General features: G+C 44.6%; 1 protein-coding gene across 1 annotated transcript in view; it reads right to left on the reverse strand.

Moving 5' to 3' along the window:
• The window catches only part of DNAH5 (dynein axonemal heavy chain 5), a 4235244-nt gene that overhangs the window by 639492 nt on the left and 3581825 nt on the right, over nt 1-13927 (reverse strand). Inside the window, exons 64-65 of the mRNA XM_069613779.1 lie at nt 9023-9178; nt 4171-4353 (exon numbers count right to left, since the gene is read on the reverse strand). Of these exons, the coding sequence (XP_069469880.1) occupies nt 4171-4353; nt 9023-9178 (339 nt within the window). The remainder of the gene's footprint in view (nt 1-4170; nt 4354-9022; nt 9179-13927) is intronic.

A 13927-nucleotide genomic window follows, 5' to 3' on the forward strand; every position in this document is an offset into this window, starting at 1 on the left:
GAGTGATGTTTCTTCTTCTCTCGGTTTCCACAGATTGCAGCCCAGTTGAGATGCTGGGTGCTGGATGGCGTTCTCTCAGGTAAAACAGAATAATCTTCTTCTTGTTCTTGCAGGATTACAGGAAGATGCTGTAGACCAGGAGGTGGACACGGTGAAGGTCACGCTGCGGGTTGCAGAATAACTCGAAGCATGTTCTGCAGTCAGGGTGTGGCTTATATAGCCCAGGTAAAGTAGTACCAGGGAAAGTAGTTCCAGGCCTGCCACACCCAAAACACTAGACCGCATGGCTTGGTTCTTAGAACTAGACTGTGTGGGTGCTTCCATGTTGGATTTAAAGGCCAATGTACATAAATGGGACCTAGTTTGAACAGCCCTTCCTTCCTACATATGAGCCTGGTGCCAAAAGCGCTAGGACTGGCTCCAGGAGCCCTTTTGCAGTGGTTTTAAGGTTTCTGGTGGGAGCCTGCTTGTTGCACAACTTGTGCCCCCTCACAGTGGTCATGACACCTGCGAAACCTGTTCAAGTGCCTCAGATACCAGGTAGAATATTCAGTAGAAGCCCTTGTTCCTCTCAGATGAAGGTATCATTACTATGACACCCCTCTCCAGCAAGAATGATATCTCCTGATGGAATAGCGCCGCCAGAGACCAAAAACGATTCACAACTGGAGGGTAATCCGGGGGTCTCTTTAGAAAGGCAACGCAGTAGCCCTGGCATACTATCTGGAGTACCCTTGCATCTGGAGTAATGCCGCCCCATTCTTTGGAATGCTGGGCTAATCTTCCATCCATTGGTGAACAGCAGAAGAACTTATTAAAGTGGTTTAGGGTCTGTAAATGCGGCTGATGACATGAATGGGAAAATTACTTGGACAGGCTTTCCACCTCAACCTCTTGTGGGATTGGACAATCTTCTTTTTGCCTGTCTCTGGGTCGCTTGTCCTCTACCTCTTTGATTAAGAGAGGAGAACTAACAAAAGGTTGTACCTTTCCAACCTTGACAAGGTGTTTGTTGTTGCTGCAGTATTTATGCACTTAGGGATTTAGCTGCAGGCTTTAAAGCTTGACACTTCTCAAGGCTATCATCAGTTTTAGGACCAAATAAATGTGACCCATCAAAAGGCATATCCAGTAATCTCGCCTGAACATCAGGCGCAAAACATGATTTTCTAAGCCACGCACATCTTCTGGATACCACCGCTAGAGCTCATGGACCTTCGTAGGTAGTCAGCTCCATCCAAACCCGACTGGACAGATGAACAAATGTATTAGGCGAGTTTATACATTTGTGTGAGATACTGACTCTCCAGCACAACTGAGGTGAGGACTCAGCTAGCTCCATATCAGCCACTCCCACAGAGGGATCTGCCCCAAGCACTCCCTTAAGGCACTCTTGGCGTGTACTGTTGTGGCCCCCAACAGGTCCACATGGAAGTAGCAAACACCCACTAAAATAAAGACTGATAATGGAAAATTGGAATTCCGGGAGGTGAGAGCGAAAACATTTTGGGGTTTGAAGGTGGCGGGAGGGAATGGATGTAGGGGTTTCAGGGTGGAGGGAGAGAATGGGTCTTTCTTTGTATACATATTAAATAACATTTACACTCACTTGAACAGATGTGAGGACAGTCATTTTTGAATGGGTGTGACACATCTAATATGTAAGTATATATAATTGTAAGAGGTACGTGCAATCAAATGTGCTCAGAAGAAATTGTCAATCAGTTCTTGGCGCACAAGACTACCTTTCCTGCCTTCATCACACTCATTGTTTAGCAGCAATTGGTCCCCGGCATGTGTGTCATCATCCTCTGGGGGAGCCATGTCGACATCGAGGGGCACGGGTACATGTCAACTAATGCACCTGTTGTGCTGTATGGCACAGATCACAACAATTACGGCCACTGGTGGAGACACATGAACTGTCACTTCAGTAGGCGAAAGGTACGCTTCTTGTAGAGCATGGCTCCCACATGTGTCTTATTATAGGCCTCCGCCTGTGCTCTATGTGGGCTCTGGACAGGTGTCATCAGCCACAGCAGATAAGGATAACCAGAGTCACCTGAGAAAGCAATGGTTATAGTTGTTGATTACAGAAATATGAACAGGTTTGACAATTGGTCATGAAACATTAGTCTTCTAACATACTTAGGGCCCATTTGGGATCACTATGGGTTTCTATCCTTACATTATATGATGCCTTATTCACTATTGTGTGAAATGGCAGATGTCACTTGGTGACTCCCCCATTTCACATACAACTGTAAACCACCAGTCGTGACAGTCATACACTGTAACTGAATTTGCAATGAACATTTTGTCTGTGGAAGTCCTATACTGGGCTCTCATGCATGTGCTCTGATGAACGTGTTGGTAATCCTGTGAACTTTATTTTAGCGTTCATGCTCTTGGGGACTGTCACGGTTTGCAGCGTTCAGGTCATCACTACATGTCAGTGTTATGCTGTCATCATGCACAGGAAAACTGTGCAGTTGTCTCTGTAGGTATGGTTTGCCTTTGTATTGTGGTACCTGTAGTTCACTCTTAGTGACTTTTCTGAGTGCATTGGGGATCATGTCTTTCTGTCATACGATGGCGTTGTCAAACAGGGCCTTGTCCGGTGTGGCAGTGCTTCTCATGTGTTGTGTCAGAGGGCAGGTCCTTCATGCACAGGTCAGTGACAGGTCATGAATGGCATTGACATCGAACAGGTGTTTTCCACCTCCTCCCCTATTGCTGAGAACATTATCACATGGGCAGCATGTGTGTGTTGTATGATGGCAATTGTACTTACCCAGGATCCACGTCCATCTGCACAAGATGTACTGTTTTGCAGGACCATGGCAACATAGGTGCAAGCTGGGAAGCAGGTGCAGCCGAGTATCATAGTGAGGCCTATGTCACACGTCACGTGTACATTAAAGGAATATGGTTTGTTTCCTGTTTCTGTATACCTCTTCCGATGCAAGGGGGGGGCACTAAACTCACATGTGTTCCACCCACAGCTGCAATGACATTGGGAACGTGGCCATATGAATAGAAGCAGGCATTTGTTGCATTTACCTGTGCCAGGGTGATGGGCAGCGAGATGTGCTGGGGGGCACGCTGCATGAGAGCATCCAGCACATGGATGGGCATGACAGAAAACATGGACTGGGACATTCAATGCAGCATGCCCACACCATGCTCGAAGGTGTCTGTGGCAAGAAAGTGCAATACCAACACAAACGTCAGCGTGGTGGTATTGCTGTTCGGATGTTGATCCCATTTTGTAGATCATCCTGTATCAGGTTTAGTAGCTCTGCTATGGTCTCTCTCTGCAGCAGTGTTATGAGCTGCTGATCAGTTAGTGCCTAGAGTGATGACCTGACACGGGCATGGGCATTCTTCCTGCAATTCGTCTAATCTGCATTTCTGCTACTTGTGCTCTGTCCTGCTGCTGTGCATGATTTTGTAGCTTAAGGTAGAGCAGGGGGTGATGGATTTCCAGGTTTGCAATTGCTAGTGGGAGCATGGTGTTGGAACGTGTGTTTGGGGAAAGTGTGGGTCTGATGTATGCTTTCTGAGTCCATGGGGTATGCACCTGGGCCTTCATTTCCATCACTTGTATGCATTTACCTTCACTTTTAGGTGGAGGTAACTGCACTGTGTTTTTTTGCAGAGTTACCATTTTCAGCAGTATTTCAGCAATATTTTTTCACTTGCAATATGGTGTAGTTACCATCTTTATTGCTGGCGCTAATTCTGCCAGCGGGATTAGCGTTGGATCTTATTCTGCCAGATTTCAGCAGTAATGCCGCTGGTGTTAATTCCACCAGCGGAATTAGCGTCCATTTCCTGGAATGCATAGTTCGGCAGAGTGGTAAAAGAGGCGGTAATGGAATTAACAACACTTTTTCCACTTGCCGTCATACTTGTATATGAGGCTCAAAGTGTCTTAAAAGGGGCCCTGGGTAAAAGGTGATTAGAAGATTAAGAGATTCATGATTAATAATATAAAGAATAATACTTGCAAAGTGTCCACTCCAAAATTACTTGTTTCATGAAACAGTCACCAAACTAAGTAGGATACAGATGGAAATACTAATCAAGGATCTCTGGATGATGCACAGTACAAGGCAATAAACTGGAATCCAATCACAAGTATCAGTCATTTCTCTCCAACTATACCTGCTTCTCTCTGAGAATTACTCTCCCAAGGAGCTGGTCCTCCAAGCCCTTCATTGTAACAGTGAAGTCAATGATAGAGGTACGGGCACTTATTTCAGGGGTATATGCTGGGTTTGGAAGCTTGGTGGTGATGTAGAGTCTAAAGCCATTCATCACATCAACTTCTTTATCCCCAACCTTAACCTGTTTATTAGAAGACAAAAATGTACAATTATTTGGACATAAAAACAAAATGTTGGGTAGATAACAATATAATGTAATGTCACAAAGGCAATTGAAAACAGATGGAGACTACCAGGTCCATCCAAAAGGGCGCATCTGTCCACACAAAACAATCTAGCCCCTAATTGGCCCAAAGAACTACACGCCTGTTCTGTGCATCCACCATTATCAATGTGAATTAAAGTACATTTCTTTCATTACTTTTTTCATCTCTGTGAATGATGCTCATCATGCCACTGACGTATTTCCTCTCTTCTACAAACAGTTTCAGTAAGAGTGCTTTACATATGATGTCAACTACTACCCCAAATAAGTTCCTGTTTGGTGATTAACACTTTCTCCTTCCCAAATATTCCAGATAGCTACAGCGTCAATGATCTGATTCATTAATTCAACTGGGATCCTTGAGAATTACAACGGCAACCATGAATCATATTCCTCAGGCGAAAACTTCTTAGATAGGTGTGTCAGTTACACTAGGGCCAACAAAAGCTTTGTCACCTGAAATTAATAAATTAATTTTTTCGTGTTTGCCATAGAGCCAACTCTTCAAGTGCCCAGAAGAACAAATCACTTACCGCTGAGTAATGTTCTTTCGGATAGATGTTCCTCCCACGGATTTCTCACCTTTGATATTCATCTCCCAGTGCAGCTGCTATTTCAAAACTTTTTTGCTGCCAGGGGGATCAGGTTGGCACTATGTGGGCTCCGCCGGTGCCACTACGGGCCATGCACTCTGTGCCGGATGTCAGGACCAGTATATGGTTGAGGCGCTACTCCCTGTTACCTTAGTCCCACACTTTTTGTCTTACCATTTGATCCTCATTGACTGCAGATCCAAGGTGTACTAGCTACCCGTCAAGTAGAGCAGGTAGGGAGGGCGATGAGTAATCAGGACAATGCCATGTCTGACACCTCCCCGGGGAACTGGTGGGATGCCTTCAAGGTGGTAATTAGGAGAGAGATGATTGCTCTCAAGGCCTCCAGGGACAAACAAATTAGGAGACTTGAAGAAGACTTAGAAACCCAATTTAAAAACATTATGCCTAAAATGGGGGACTGCCTAGCGAAGGCCATGCTGAAAAGCTACAGGGCAATCAGGGCCAGCTTGACGTGGGAGGGAGAGGAGTCTCCTTTATAAGAAGCAGAAATTCGATGTGGGGGAGAACAGAGTAGGTAAGCTTCTAGTGAGGCAGCTTAGACTGAGGGGAGCGGCCCATGCAATCCTGAAAATTTGGGGCAGAGAGGGGGAACGACGTCGTAGATACAGAGGGAATTCTCAGGTGCTTTGAGGGCCTGCAGAAAGAATATTTGAACTTGGTAGCACTACAAACGTTGTCTGAAGCGGACAGAAAGGCACTAGAAGGGGATATAACAGAAGAGGAGGTCTGCGTTGCCATAGGGAAGCTCCCCCTGCTCAAAGCCCCAGGGCCAGATGGATTCTCGTCCGCCTTCTACAAAAATACGGATCTATTCTCAACCTGCACCTAGTTCGATTATATAACTCTTTTGAGGAGGGAGGGGGCATTACGGAGTCCATGGACCAAGCTAAATTAGTGGTGTTCCCGAAGCCAGGCAAAGACCCGATGCAATGCAGCTCCCACTGCCCAATAGCTCTGATTAACACTGACGCCAAGATCTATACTAAGATACTAGCAAGTAGATTAGAGGGCCTACTCCCAGACATTATCCATCCTGACCAGTTGTGGTTCATTAGGTCCCGTAAGACTTTTGGCAAGGTGTCTAGTCAAATGGTCGACAGACAAATGGTCGACACAATTTGGTCGACAGGACAAATGATCACATTTTTTTTTTAGTTATATATATATTTTTTAGGTTTTCGTTTAGGGAAAAAAGTTTTTTTTTAGCAAAAAAAAAAAAAAAGAGGGTTGTAGGGGACCCCCCCCCCCCCAAAAAAGAAAAAAAAAGTGAAAAAAAAAAACTGATCACTTGACCCGTCGACCTTTTGGTGTCGACCATTTGTCCTGTCGACCATTTAGATTCGACCATTTGACCTATAACCTTTTGGCAATACAAGGCAGGTGTGCCACCTGGTGGAGAAGGTGATGAAATTAAGGATCCCGGCAGTTCTGCTTGCCGTGGACACAGAAAAACCTTTCGATCGCGTGGAGTGGTCGTTTCTTTTTCTCACCATGGCACGCATGTGATTCGGGGAGTGGTTCCTTCGATGAGTGCAAGCAAATTTTCAAGTGCCTACCTTGCGCCTATCTATAACTGGACAGCTCTCACACCCCATACGTTTAAAGAGTGGGACCAAGCAAGGCTGTCCATTGTCACCCTTGCTATATGCAATTTCCTTGGAAACCTTCTTGCAGCGCCTGAGAGAAACACCCGCAGTGAAGGGTGTCCGTTTGGGGATCGGGGCGGGGGTGGTACATGAGACAATGGCATTTGCCAACAACATGCTTCTGGCTCTCTCCGAACCAGCTGCCTCTCTCGAGGCGGTTGCCCCAGAAATGGTGTACTTTGGAGGGGGTGTGTCATGGTTAAAAATCAGAATGCCTTAAGGAACAGACCAAGCACCACAGAATCTCTACGGGACAAATTCTTAAAACTAGAGAGATTATCAATTAAGGAAATTAACAACTGCTACGAGAAAGCAACCATGTTGAACTATCTCAAAAACAAGACGAAAGCTCAATATATACAAATGAAACAATGTGCAATAATTATTTACTGTAAGAATTGAAACACACGATTAACATAGACGTTTTTTGAGCAAAGGCTTACATAGAAAAACTTGAACAGTCACTCATCGGCTCTCTGCTTTTATCTAGAGTAACAAAAAACCGAGAGTAGCGCTGCAGGTATTTATGGCCATGAGAAGCAAGGGGGGCCTGGTGGTTCCAAACTTCAGACAATACTACCAAGCCGCACATCTATGGGTGTTAAAGTAGTGGCTGTCAGGGGAGGATAATACATTGTGGGTGCACATGGATGGAGCGGTGGTGGGGGCCCACCTGGCGGACGTGTTGTGGCTGACTAAGCCAGATCGGTCAACTAGCATGAAGGCGTCCCAGATCACGGGACTGGTTGGGGAAGTGTGGGACGACTTAATCAAACAGGGGGGGATATAAACCTTGCTGGGTCCATTCACGCCATTGTTTGGGAATCCACAGTTGACCTCAGGGATGGAAGGGGTGCATTCGGAAAGTAGAACAAAGTGGTGGGGTGTACGCGACTCAGGGATGTCATGCAGGGACAAAAATATTCATCCTTTGAGCAGTGTAAGCAGACTTTCGGCCTGTCAAAGCTGACAGACTTCGATATTACCAGCTTCGGTACCGGTTGAGGCACATAGATAACAAGCTAGCCACAAGCAGACAATTCACTGCGTTCGAGAAGTACATCACATCCCACTTAGGGGAGTCACACCTGATCTCTGCACTATACGCCATAATTGCAGAGTGGGCAGCGAAGGGGACTTGGCCCTAGATGGGGAAATGGGAGAGAATTTTGGGACTGCACATTTTGCTAGAGGAATGGGAATTTCTGTGGGGCAACATTCCCAAGCTTACCTGGTCAATTCAGCTAACAGAGGTGTGGTATAAGGCGCTCACCCAATAGCACTACACCCCAGAGAGGCTTTGATCCATATTCTGAGAGGCATCGCCAGAGAGGCTGCATGGGGAGGGGGGACTGGGCTCACATCTGGTGGACGTGCCCGGCAATACAGCCCTTCTGGGAACAGGTGCAAAAGTCCATCAAAGAAATGCAGAACTTAGACTATTGACTGGGGATGGGGACGTGCACGCTGGGCCTATGGGAAAGGGAAAAGGCCACGCAGGGTAGGGCATATGTTTAGGCATGTGTGGTTATGGTGTTGGCTGTATTGCTGGTGGTTGCTCGGAAATGGAAAAGCAAGCAGGCCCCAACACCCTGTGAGTGGCTATTTAAGATCTTGCACATCCTAGCAATGGAGTGGGTCACTTATAACATCCAGGGGGACTGCACAAAATTCCTGGAAGATTGGGGGATGGTGCTGGCATACCTCCAGGAGGACTACCGGATTCAAATGTGCCCTTAGAATGTAAGGATTTTGGACGTTGTATGATGCTCCTGCTGAGGTATTGACTTTAGGGGTATCATTTGGCTTGAGTGCACCGGGGCGTCAGCTCCTGTGGTCGCATGGGGGCTGGGGGGCAGGTGTATTCCGTTTGCTACTTATTGCAAAATTTTAATTAACAAATCTTTCAAAATAAAAAATACAGCATAGCCCTGGTACAATCATGTCACCATCAGCATAATGTGCAGTGACAGTGGCATTATTGATATATTCTAATATGCTTTCTTATAATTTGCTATTTTAGAAAAAATAAGGGTGAAGGTATAGCAACGTTTAAACTTCATTTTACAGAGATACTTTTAAATAATGCATTTTGTTTAAAATTTTGCAGGTGATGGTTATTAGACAATCTCCCAAGAATGTTTGCAATATGAAATCGTATTGAAATGGACAGTGCCTCTATTCAATTTACTGTACACTTTTGAAACACGCAGTAATTCACAATAAAAAGACAACAAACCAAATTAAAAAAAGACATTATTCAGGCATCTGGTTACTCTGTGTTATTGCCAGTAAACCACATCAGTATGGTGTTTTCTGTACCTTGTAGGTAGATCCTGTTTTGATGATGTTTTTTTCCAACACATTATCCAGGGCCGGGTCCAATGCCTCACCAACATCTTCTATGAGCAGTGGTCTTCCAAGAGAAAGACTATCCTCCAGGTGGTTTCTAAAGTATTTGTGGTTGAGAGAGGTGATCTAAAACACAAGCATAAATGCATTTTTTACATATCAGTGGGCAAAGCAATTGCTCTCAACTTGGTGGCACATGTTTGTCACTTTCCTTATCTCTGTAATCTGTTTCGATTCGTGATATCTGAACACTTTTAAAAGGTTGTTAAGCTTGAAATCAATGTGCAAAATGGTTTGTACACTTGTGAACATTGTATAGTTTGAATTGAATTCAATATATGTACAAAGCAGCAATGCTAGGTTGTTTATGGCACACATCCATATAGAAAGGTCTGGTAGCCTTTGGAGCATAAAGTGTTCCTTTTGGCGAGCAAATGAAAAGAAGATACTTTATATTTTTTGAACTTTTACAAATGTATAATGATCACCACTGCAAACTACAGATTGCATTATTCTATGTGTGTGCATGGTTCTTACCAGGTGTTAGCATACATAAATCACTGTCTCTCTCATAGAAGTGGTAAGGTGACCCAGATGTAATGCTGCCACCACCATCTCGGACAGTTTACGGACTAGAACATCTTCAAACATGGAGAGAAATTCGACTGGCAACGGTTTAGGTTCAGGAGTCTTAACTCTGTACATTGACTGTATTACTGATTTAATTTCTTAAACCAAGAACTAGGCTTATAGCAAATGTCTTGGATCTACGAACGGCTTGGGCAAAGAAAATCTCTGTATGGTTTCCACATCTGTTCCCTCACAACCACAGGAGGCTGGGAATATAGTGTGTTGCAGTATTTTGCAAAGACGTTAATATCCTCTTGTTTAATAACTACATTGTTTGAATAATTTCTAATAGATGTGCCTCCGTTTTCAGGGTTCCTAGCCAGGTTAGTAGTTTCCCTGACGTATCACCCTGCGTGTGCTGTTTAGATCGCCAAGATCTCAGTTCAAATCACTGCAGTGCTTGAAGTGTGGCGATGCATAAGGCCTCATTACAGGTACGACGGTAACCGTGCCCATGCTACGAGCAGGTTGCCGCTGGACCCATAATGATTTACCAGCGCCTGACTTCCCGGTAACACCGAGTGATTACAACCCCGGCAGTTTGAGAACTTAGGCATCAGCAAATTGTTGTTAACAGTGCCGGTGCTTCCGCAGCGGCTTGCCTACCGTGGCCACTGTGCCCAGCGGAGTCAGACCTGTCGGGTACAGCAGCCCCAGCAGGCAAACCCATAGTGTGCTGGTCTAGAAACAACGGTGCCGGTAAGCTTACCGGCACTGTTGTTTCCGGCCCGACACACTTATAATGAGGTCCATTGTCTTCTAGGCTCAGCCTGTGCTGTAATATGGTAATTTGTAACTGTGCCTTTCTAGCAAGCAAATGACTTCCGTATGCCTCTCAAGCTGGGAATATGAAGCTTTCTTGGTCCCACTACATCTTGAAAATGTTATCACTGTGGAATTTGGGGCATGGATTTGAACCAGCTTTTTTATGCGGCAAAGTGGGGAGTTGTCGTACATCATGCTAGGCAATTATTGTAGTTCAATGAACCTATGTTATGAGCCCCAGATATAAGCATTTCTGTAAAGCTTGTCTAATTCTTTGTGAGCATGTGGGGTTATTGCAGGACAGGATCGACCTTTGTGTTCATTAGGCATACAAGTGTAGCCCTGAGTCAAGATTATTACATCCCCCACTAATTGGATACACTGCGAAAACACCAAGGGAAAACATTATTTATTCTTAGCACTCAGTGCATCTATGTTAGCTAAGCAGATCTGCTGAACATTTAAGGAAATACAAAACACATTTTTATTCAATGTGAACAACCTCCATTTCAAGGGCTACACTGTGTAATCCCCATGATAACAAACCTCTGGAATACTTAGAAATGGTTGTCTCATATAGCTTCTTCTCAAGTTTCATCACTTCCCCCATGAATAAATTAGCCTCTTGCAGCATTGCAATCTGTACTCTGTGCAGATGTAGAAATGACCACCTGGAATCTTTTAACAAAACTGTTATGTCGATGCACATTACATGAAATTAATGTGCCTTTATCCAGGAAAACAATTGCCCCATCTTCCTGTGACAACCAGTAGAACCAGACTCTACACTGACAAAGACAGTTAACATAACACAACTATTTGGAACTGATACCTCCTCCCCCACACCACTTGGACCTAACCCAGGTGTACAACAAATATGCTGTTCCTCCTATGTAGGATACTTCTGAAGGTTTGCTGAGGCTAAGCTAACTCCAAAAAGGGGAAAATATCTCAGTGAGCTTTCAGTATCTTTACTTATCCTCTTAGTGAACTGGCCCCTCGAGCCTCAAGATGAGAGGAGAACCTGATAAGGAAGTGCACCTATTTTACAAAAAGTTATTGTTATATCCTCTCTCCAAGTTAACAAACGAGTGCATGTAAGTATAACTCATTTTGTAGAATGCAAGAATGTGGGAATGTTGAGGGAGATGTAGACGGTAGTAACGGTTGAGGCAGTGACTTAAGAGGATCTGGGGAGGTGCACTCTAAGTAAACACTTGAATACAATTTACCATATCCAGAGCTTGAATAGAACAAATTGGGACAAGTCTTCACTTAACCCAATGGGAGTTGTCACCTACACAGAGAGCCCACGCAATCCAGTGAGAACCCGACAAGTGCCCGGTGACAGTTATGCTGCTTTGTTAGCCATTCCGGTATGACCTGCCCGCTGTCTGCCAAGCCCAAGTAGCCAAAACCCAGGCGAAGGTGAAGGGAGGCAAGAAGACAAACCCTAACCCTAAACCCAGCATGCCGAAATGAGGTCGGTAAGGCACCATGGTAGCCCTGTGTGCCAACGCGAGTTCCCCCTCGTGTGCAACAGACACACCACACCAGGAGCGAGAACGCGAGCACACTGCGTCCTCTCAGCACACGCAAGAATGGCAACAACAGCGTGTTTTGTTGAGAAATGCAACGCCATCCCCAAACAAAGCCAGACTAAGTAGAAGGCCAGGATTGGAAACGACTGGCGCCTGGGCTTCAACCATTCTCAAAGGAGGAAAAATAACAGGGAAGAGAACATAATCACACATAACAGAATCAACAGAAAACAAAGAACAGATGCAAGAAGAAGGACAAGGGGAGGTCTTTAACAATGTCAAACTCATAACTATGGCCAATGCCCCAAATACACAGGGATTTAATACACAAACGGGGCGACTAAGCAGAACACTAATTACAGTACAACACATGGACCACCACCAAAGTTTGTGCAGAGACCAGGGATTCCCACCATATCGGGGAAGAGATGGATGTCCGAGTTCCTCAACTACCTTAAGTGACTATGAAGAACCTCCAAGAAAACTGCTATGTTAATGCACTACCTAGGTTCAGAAGCACAACAAGTGTGCAGACACCTACCCCCCTCCCACAATAAATTCAGATGAACCAATTGATTGTTTCCACACCAATATGGCCAAGTTAGACCATCATTACTTACCTAAAATAAATGTAGTTATGGATATATTCTATACTAGATACCAACAGCACAGAGAAACGATTGGAAAATATGTAGCAGCGCTAAGGACCATTGCCGAAACATGCAAGTTCGGGTTCGTCCTGAATGAAGTCATGCATGACCAACCATGAACAAATCAGAGACAGGCTATGGCAAGCAGCAGACCTGACACTAGACCAAGACATAACCCTGGCCAAATAGGTTGAACAATCGTCAATGTGGAGTACAGCCACTACATAAGAAAAAAAAGACAACCACACGCTAGCTGCAATGAACGAGTGTGTGCACTCAATGGAGGTTGCCCTCGGAAAAGCCTCAACAAAACACAACTCAATGAGAACCCACATCGCAGAATAGAGTCAACGAATGCAAAAAAAACCTGCCTCAGAATTGGAAGCACTGCTCATTATTATACAGCAAGACAATGGCCAGCATCGGGGGAAAAAGTGCACAGCCTGCGGGAAAAATAATCACTTTGCGCAAGTGTGCATACAGGCAAAAAAGAATTGAGGAAGAAGAAGACAGGAGTAGCAACCACTGATCAAGAAGAAGAACTAGTTGATGAACTTGCTGACCACCTATCAGAAGCCATAATAATGGTACAAGACGCATAGTATCACATTGGACCACCAAGACCCATTGTCAGTACATAATTAGAATGAGTGAACATTGGCATGATGGCTGACTCAGAATCCCTATTCACAGTCCTACATCAGACAGGGAAAGGAAAGCTTAAGGAAGAAATTCCCTCATTGAACCCCACATCTGATGTTCCGAGAGCATACACAGGGCATACAATAGACCTTTGGATGGTTGAGACAGAGTTACAATACAAAGAAAGAAAACTAGTAGTGAAAATATATGTTACATCCTCAGGGACCCCCATAATAAGCTGGAAACCCCAAGTAGACTACAATATGACCTTGCACCCAGGAAGAATGGAACAAGTCTTGACAATCAGCAAACGAGACACTGAAGAAATTATAAGCAATATACTCCAGTTGTACCCTGATGTCTTCACTGACAGTCTTGAGAAGCGAACTGGATTTAAACACAGGATCATATTAAATAGTTCAGCCGAATCTGTAAAACATAAAATTCAGAAAACACCCATAATAAGATAAGATAAACTGGAACAACACATAGACAAGCTGGTAGAGGAAGGCATTATTCAACCAATAGAAACTTCTCAATGGATCTCTCCAATGGTAATTACTAATAAACAAGGTACAGATGAAATAAGACGATGCATAGATCTGAGGAGCCTAAATCAGAACATTTTGGTAGACACACACCCCCTA

The sequence above is a fragment of the Ambystoma mexicanum genome, chromosome 5p (assembly GCF_040938575.1).
Source record: "Ambystoma mexicanum isolate Mex_15411 chromosome 5p, UKY_AmexF1_1, whole genome shotgun sequence".
Taxonomy (NCBI): domain Eukaryota; kingdom Metazoa; phylum Chordata; class Amphibia; order Caudata; family Ambystomatidae; genus Ambystoma; species Ambystoma mexicanum.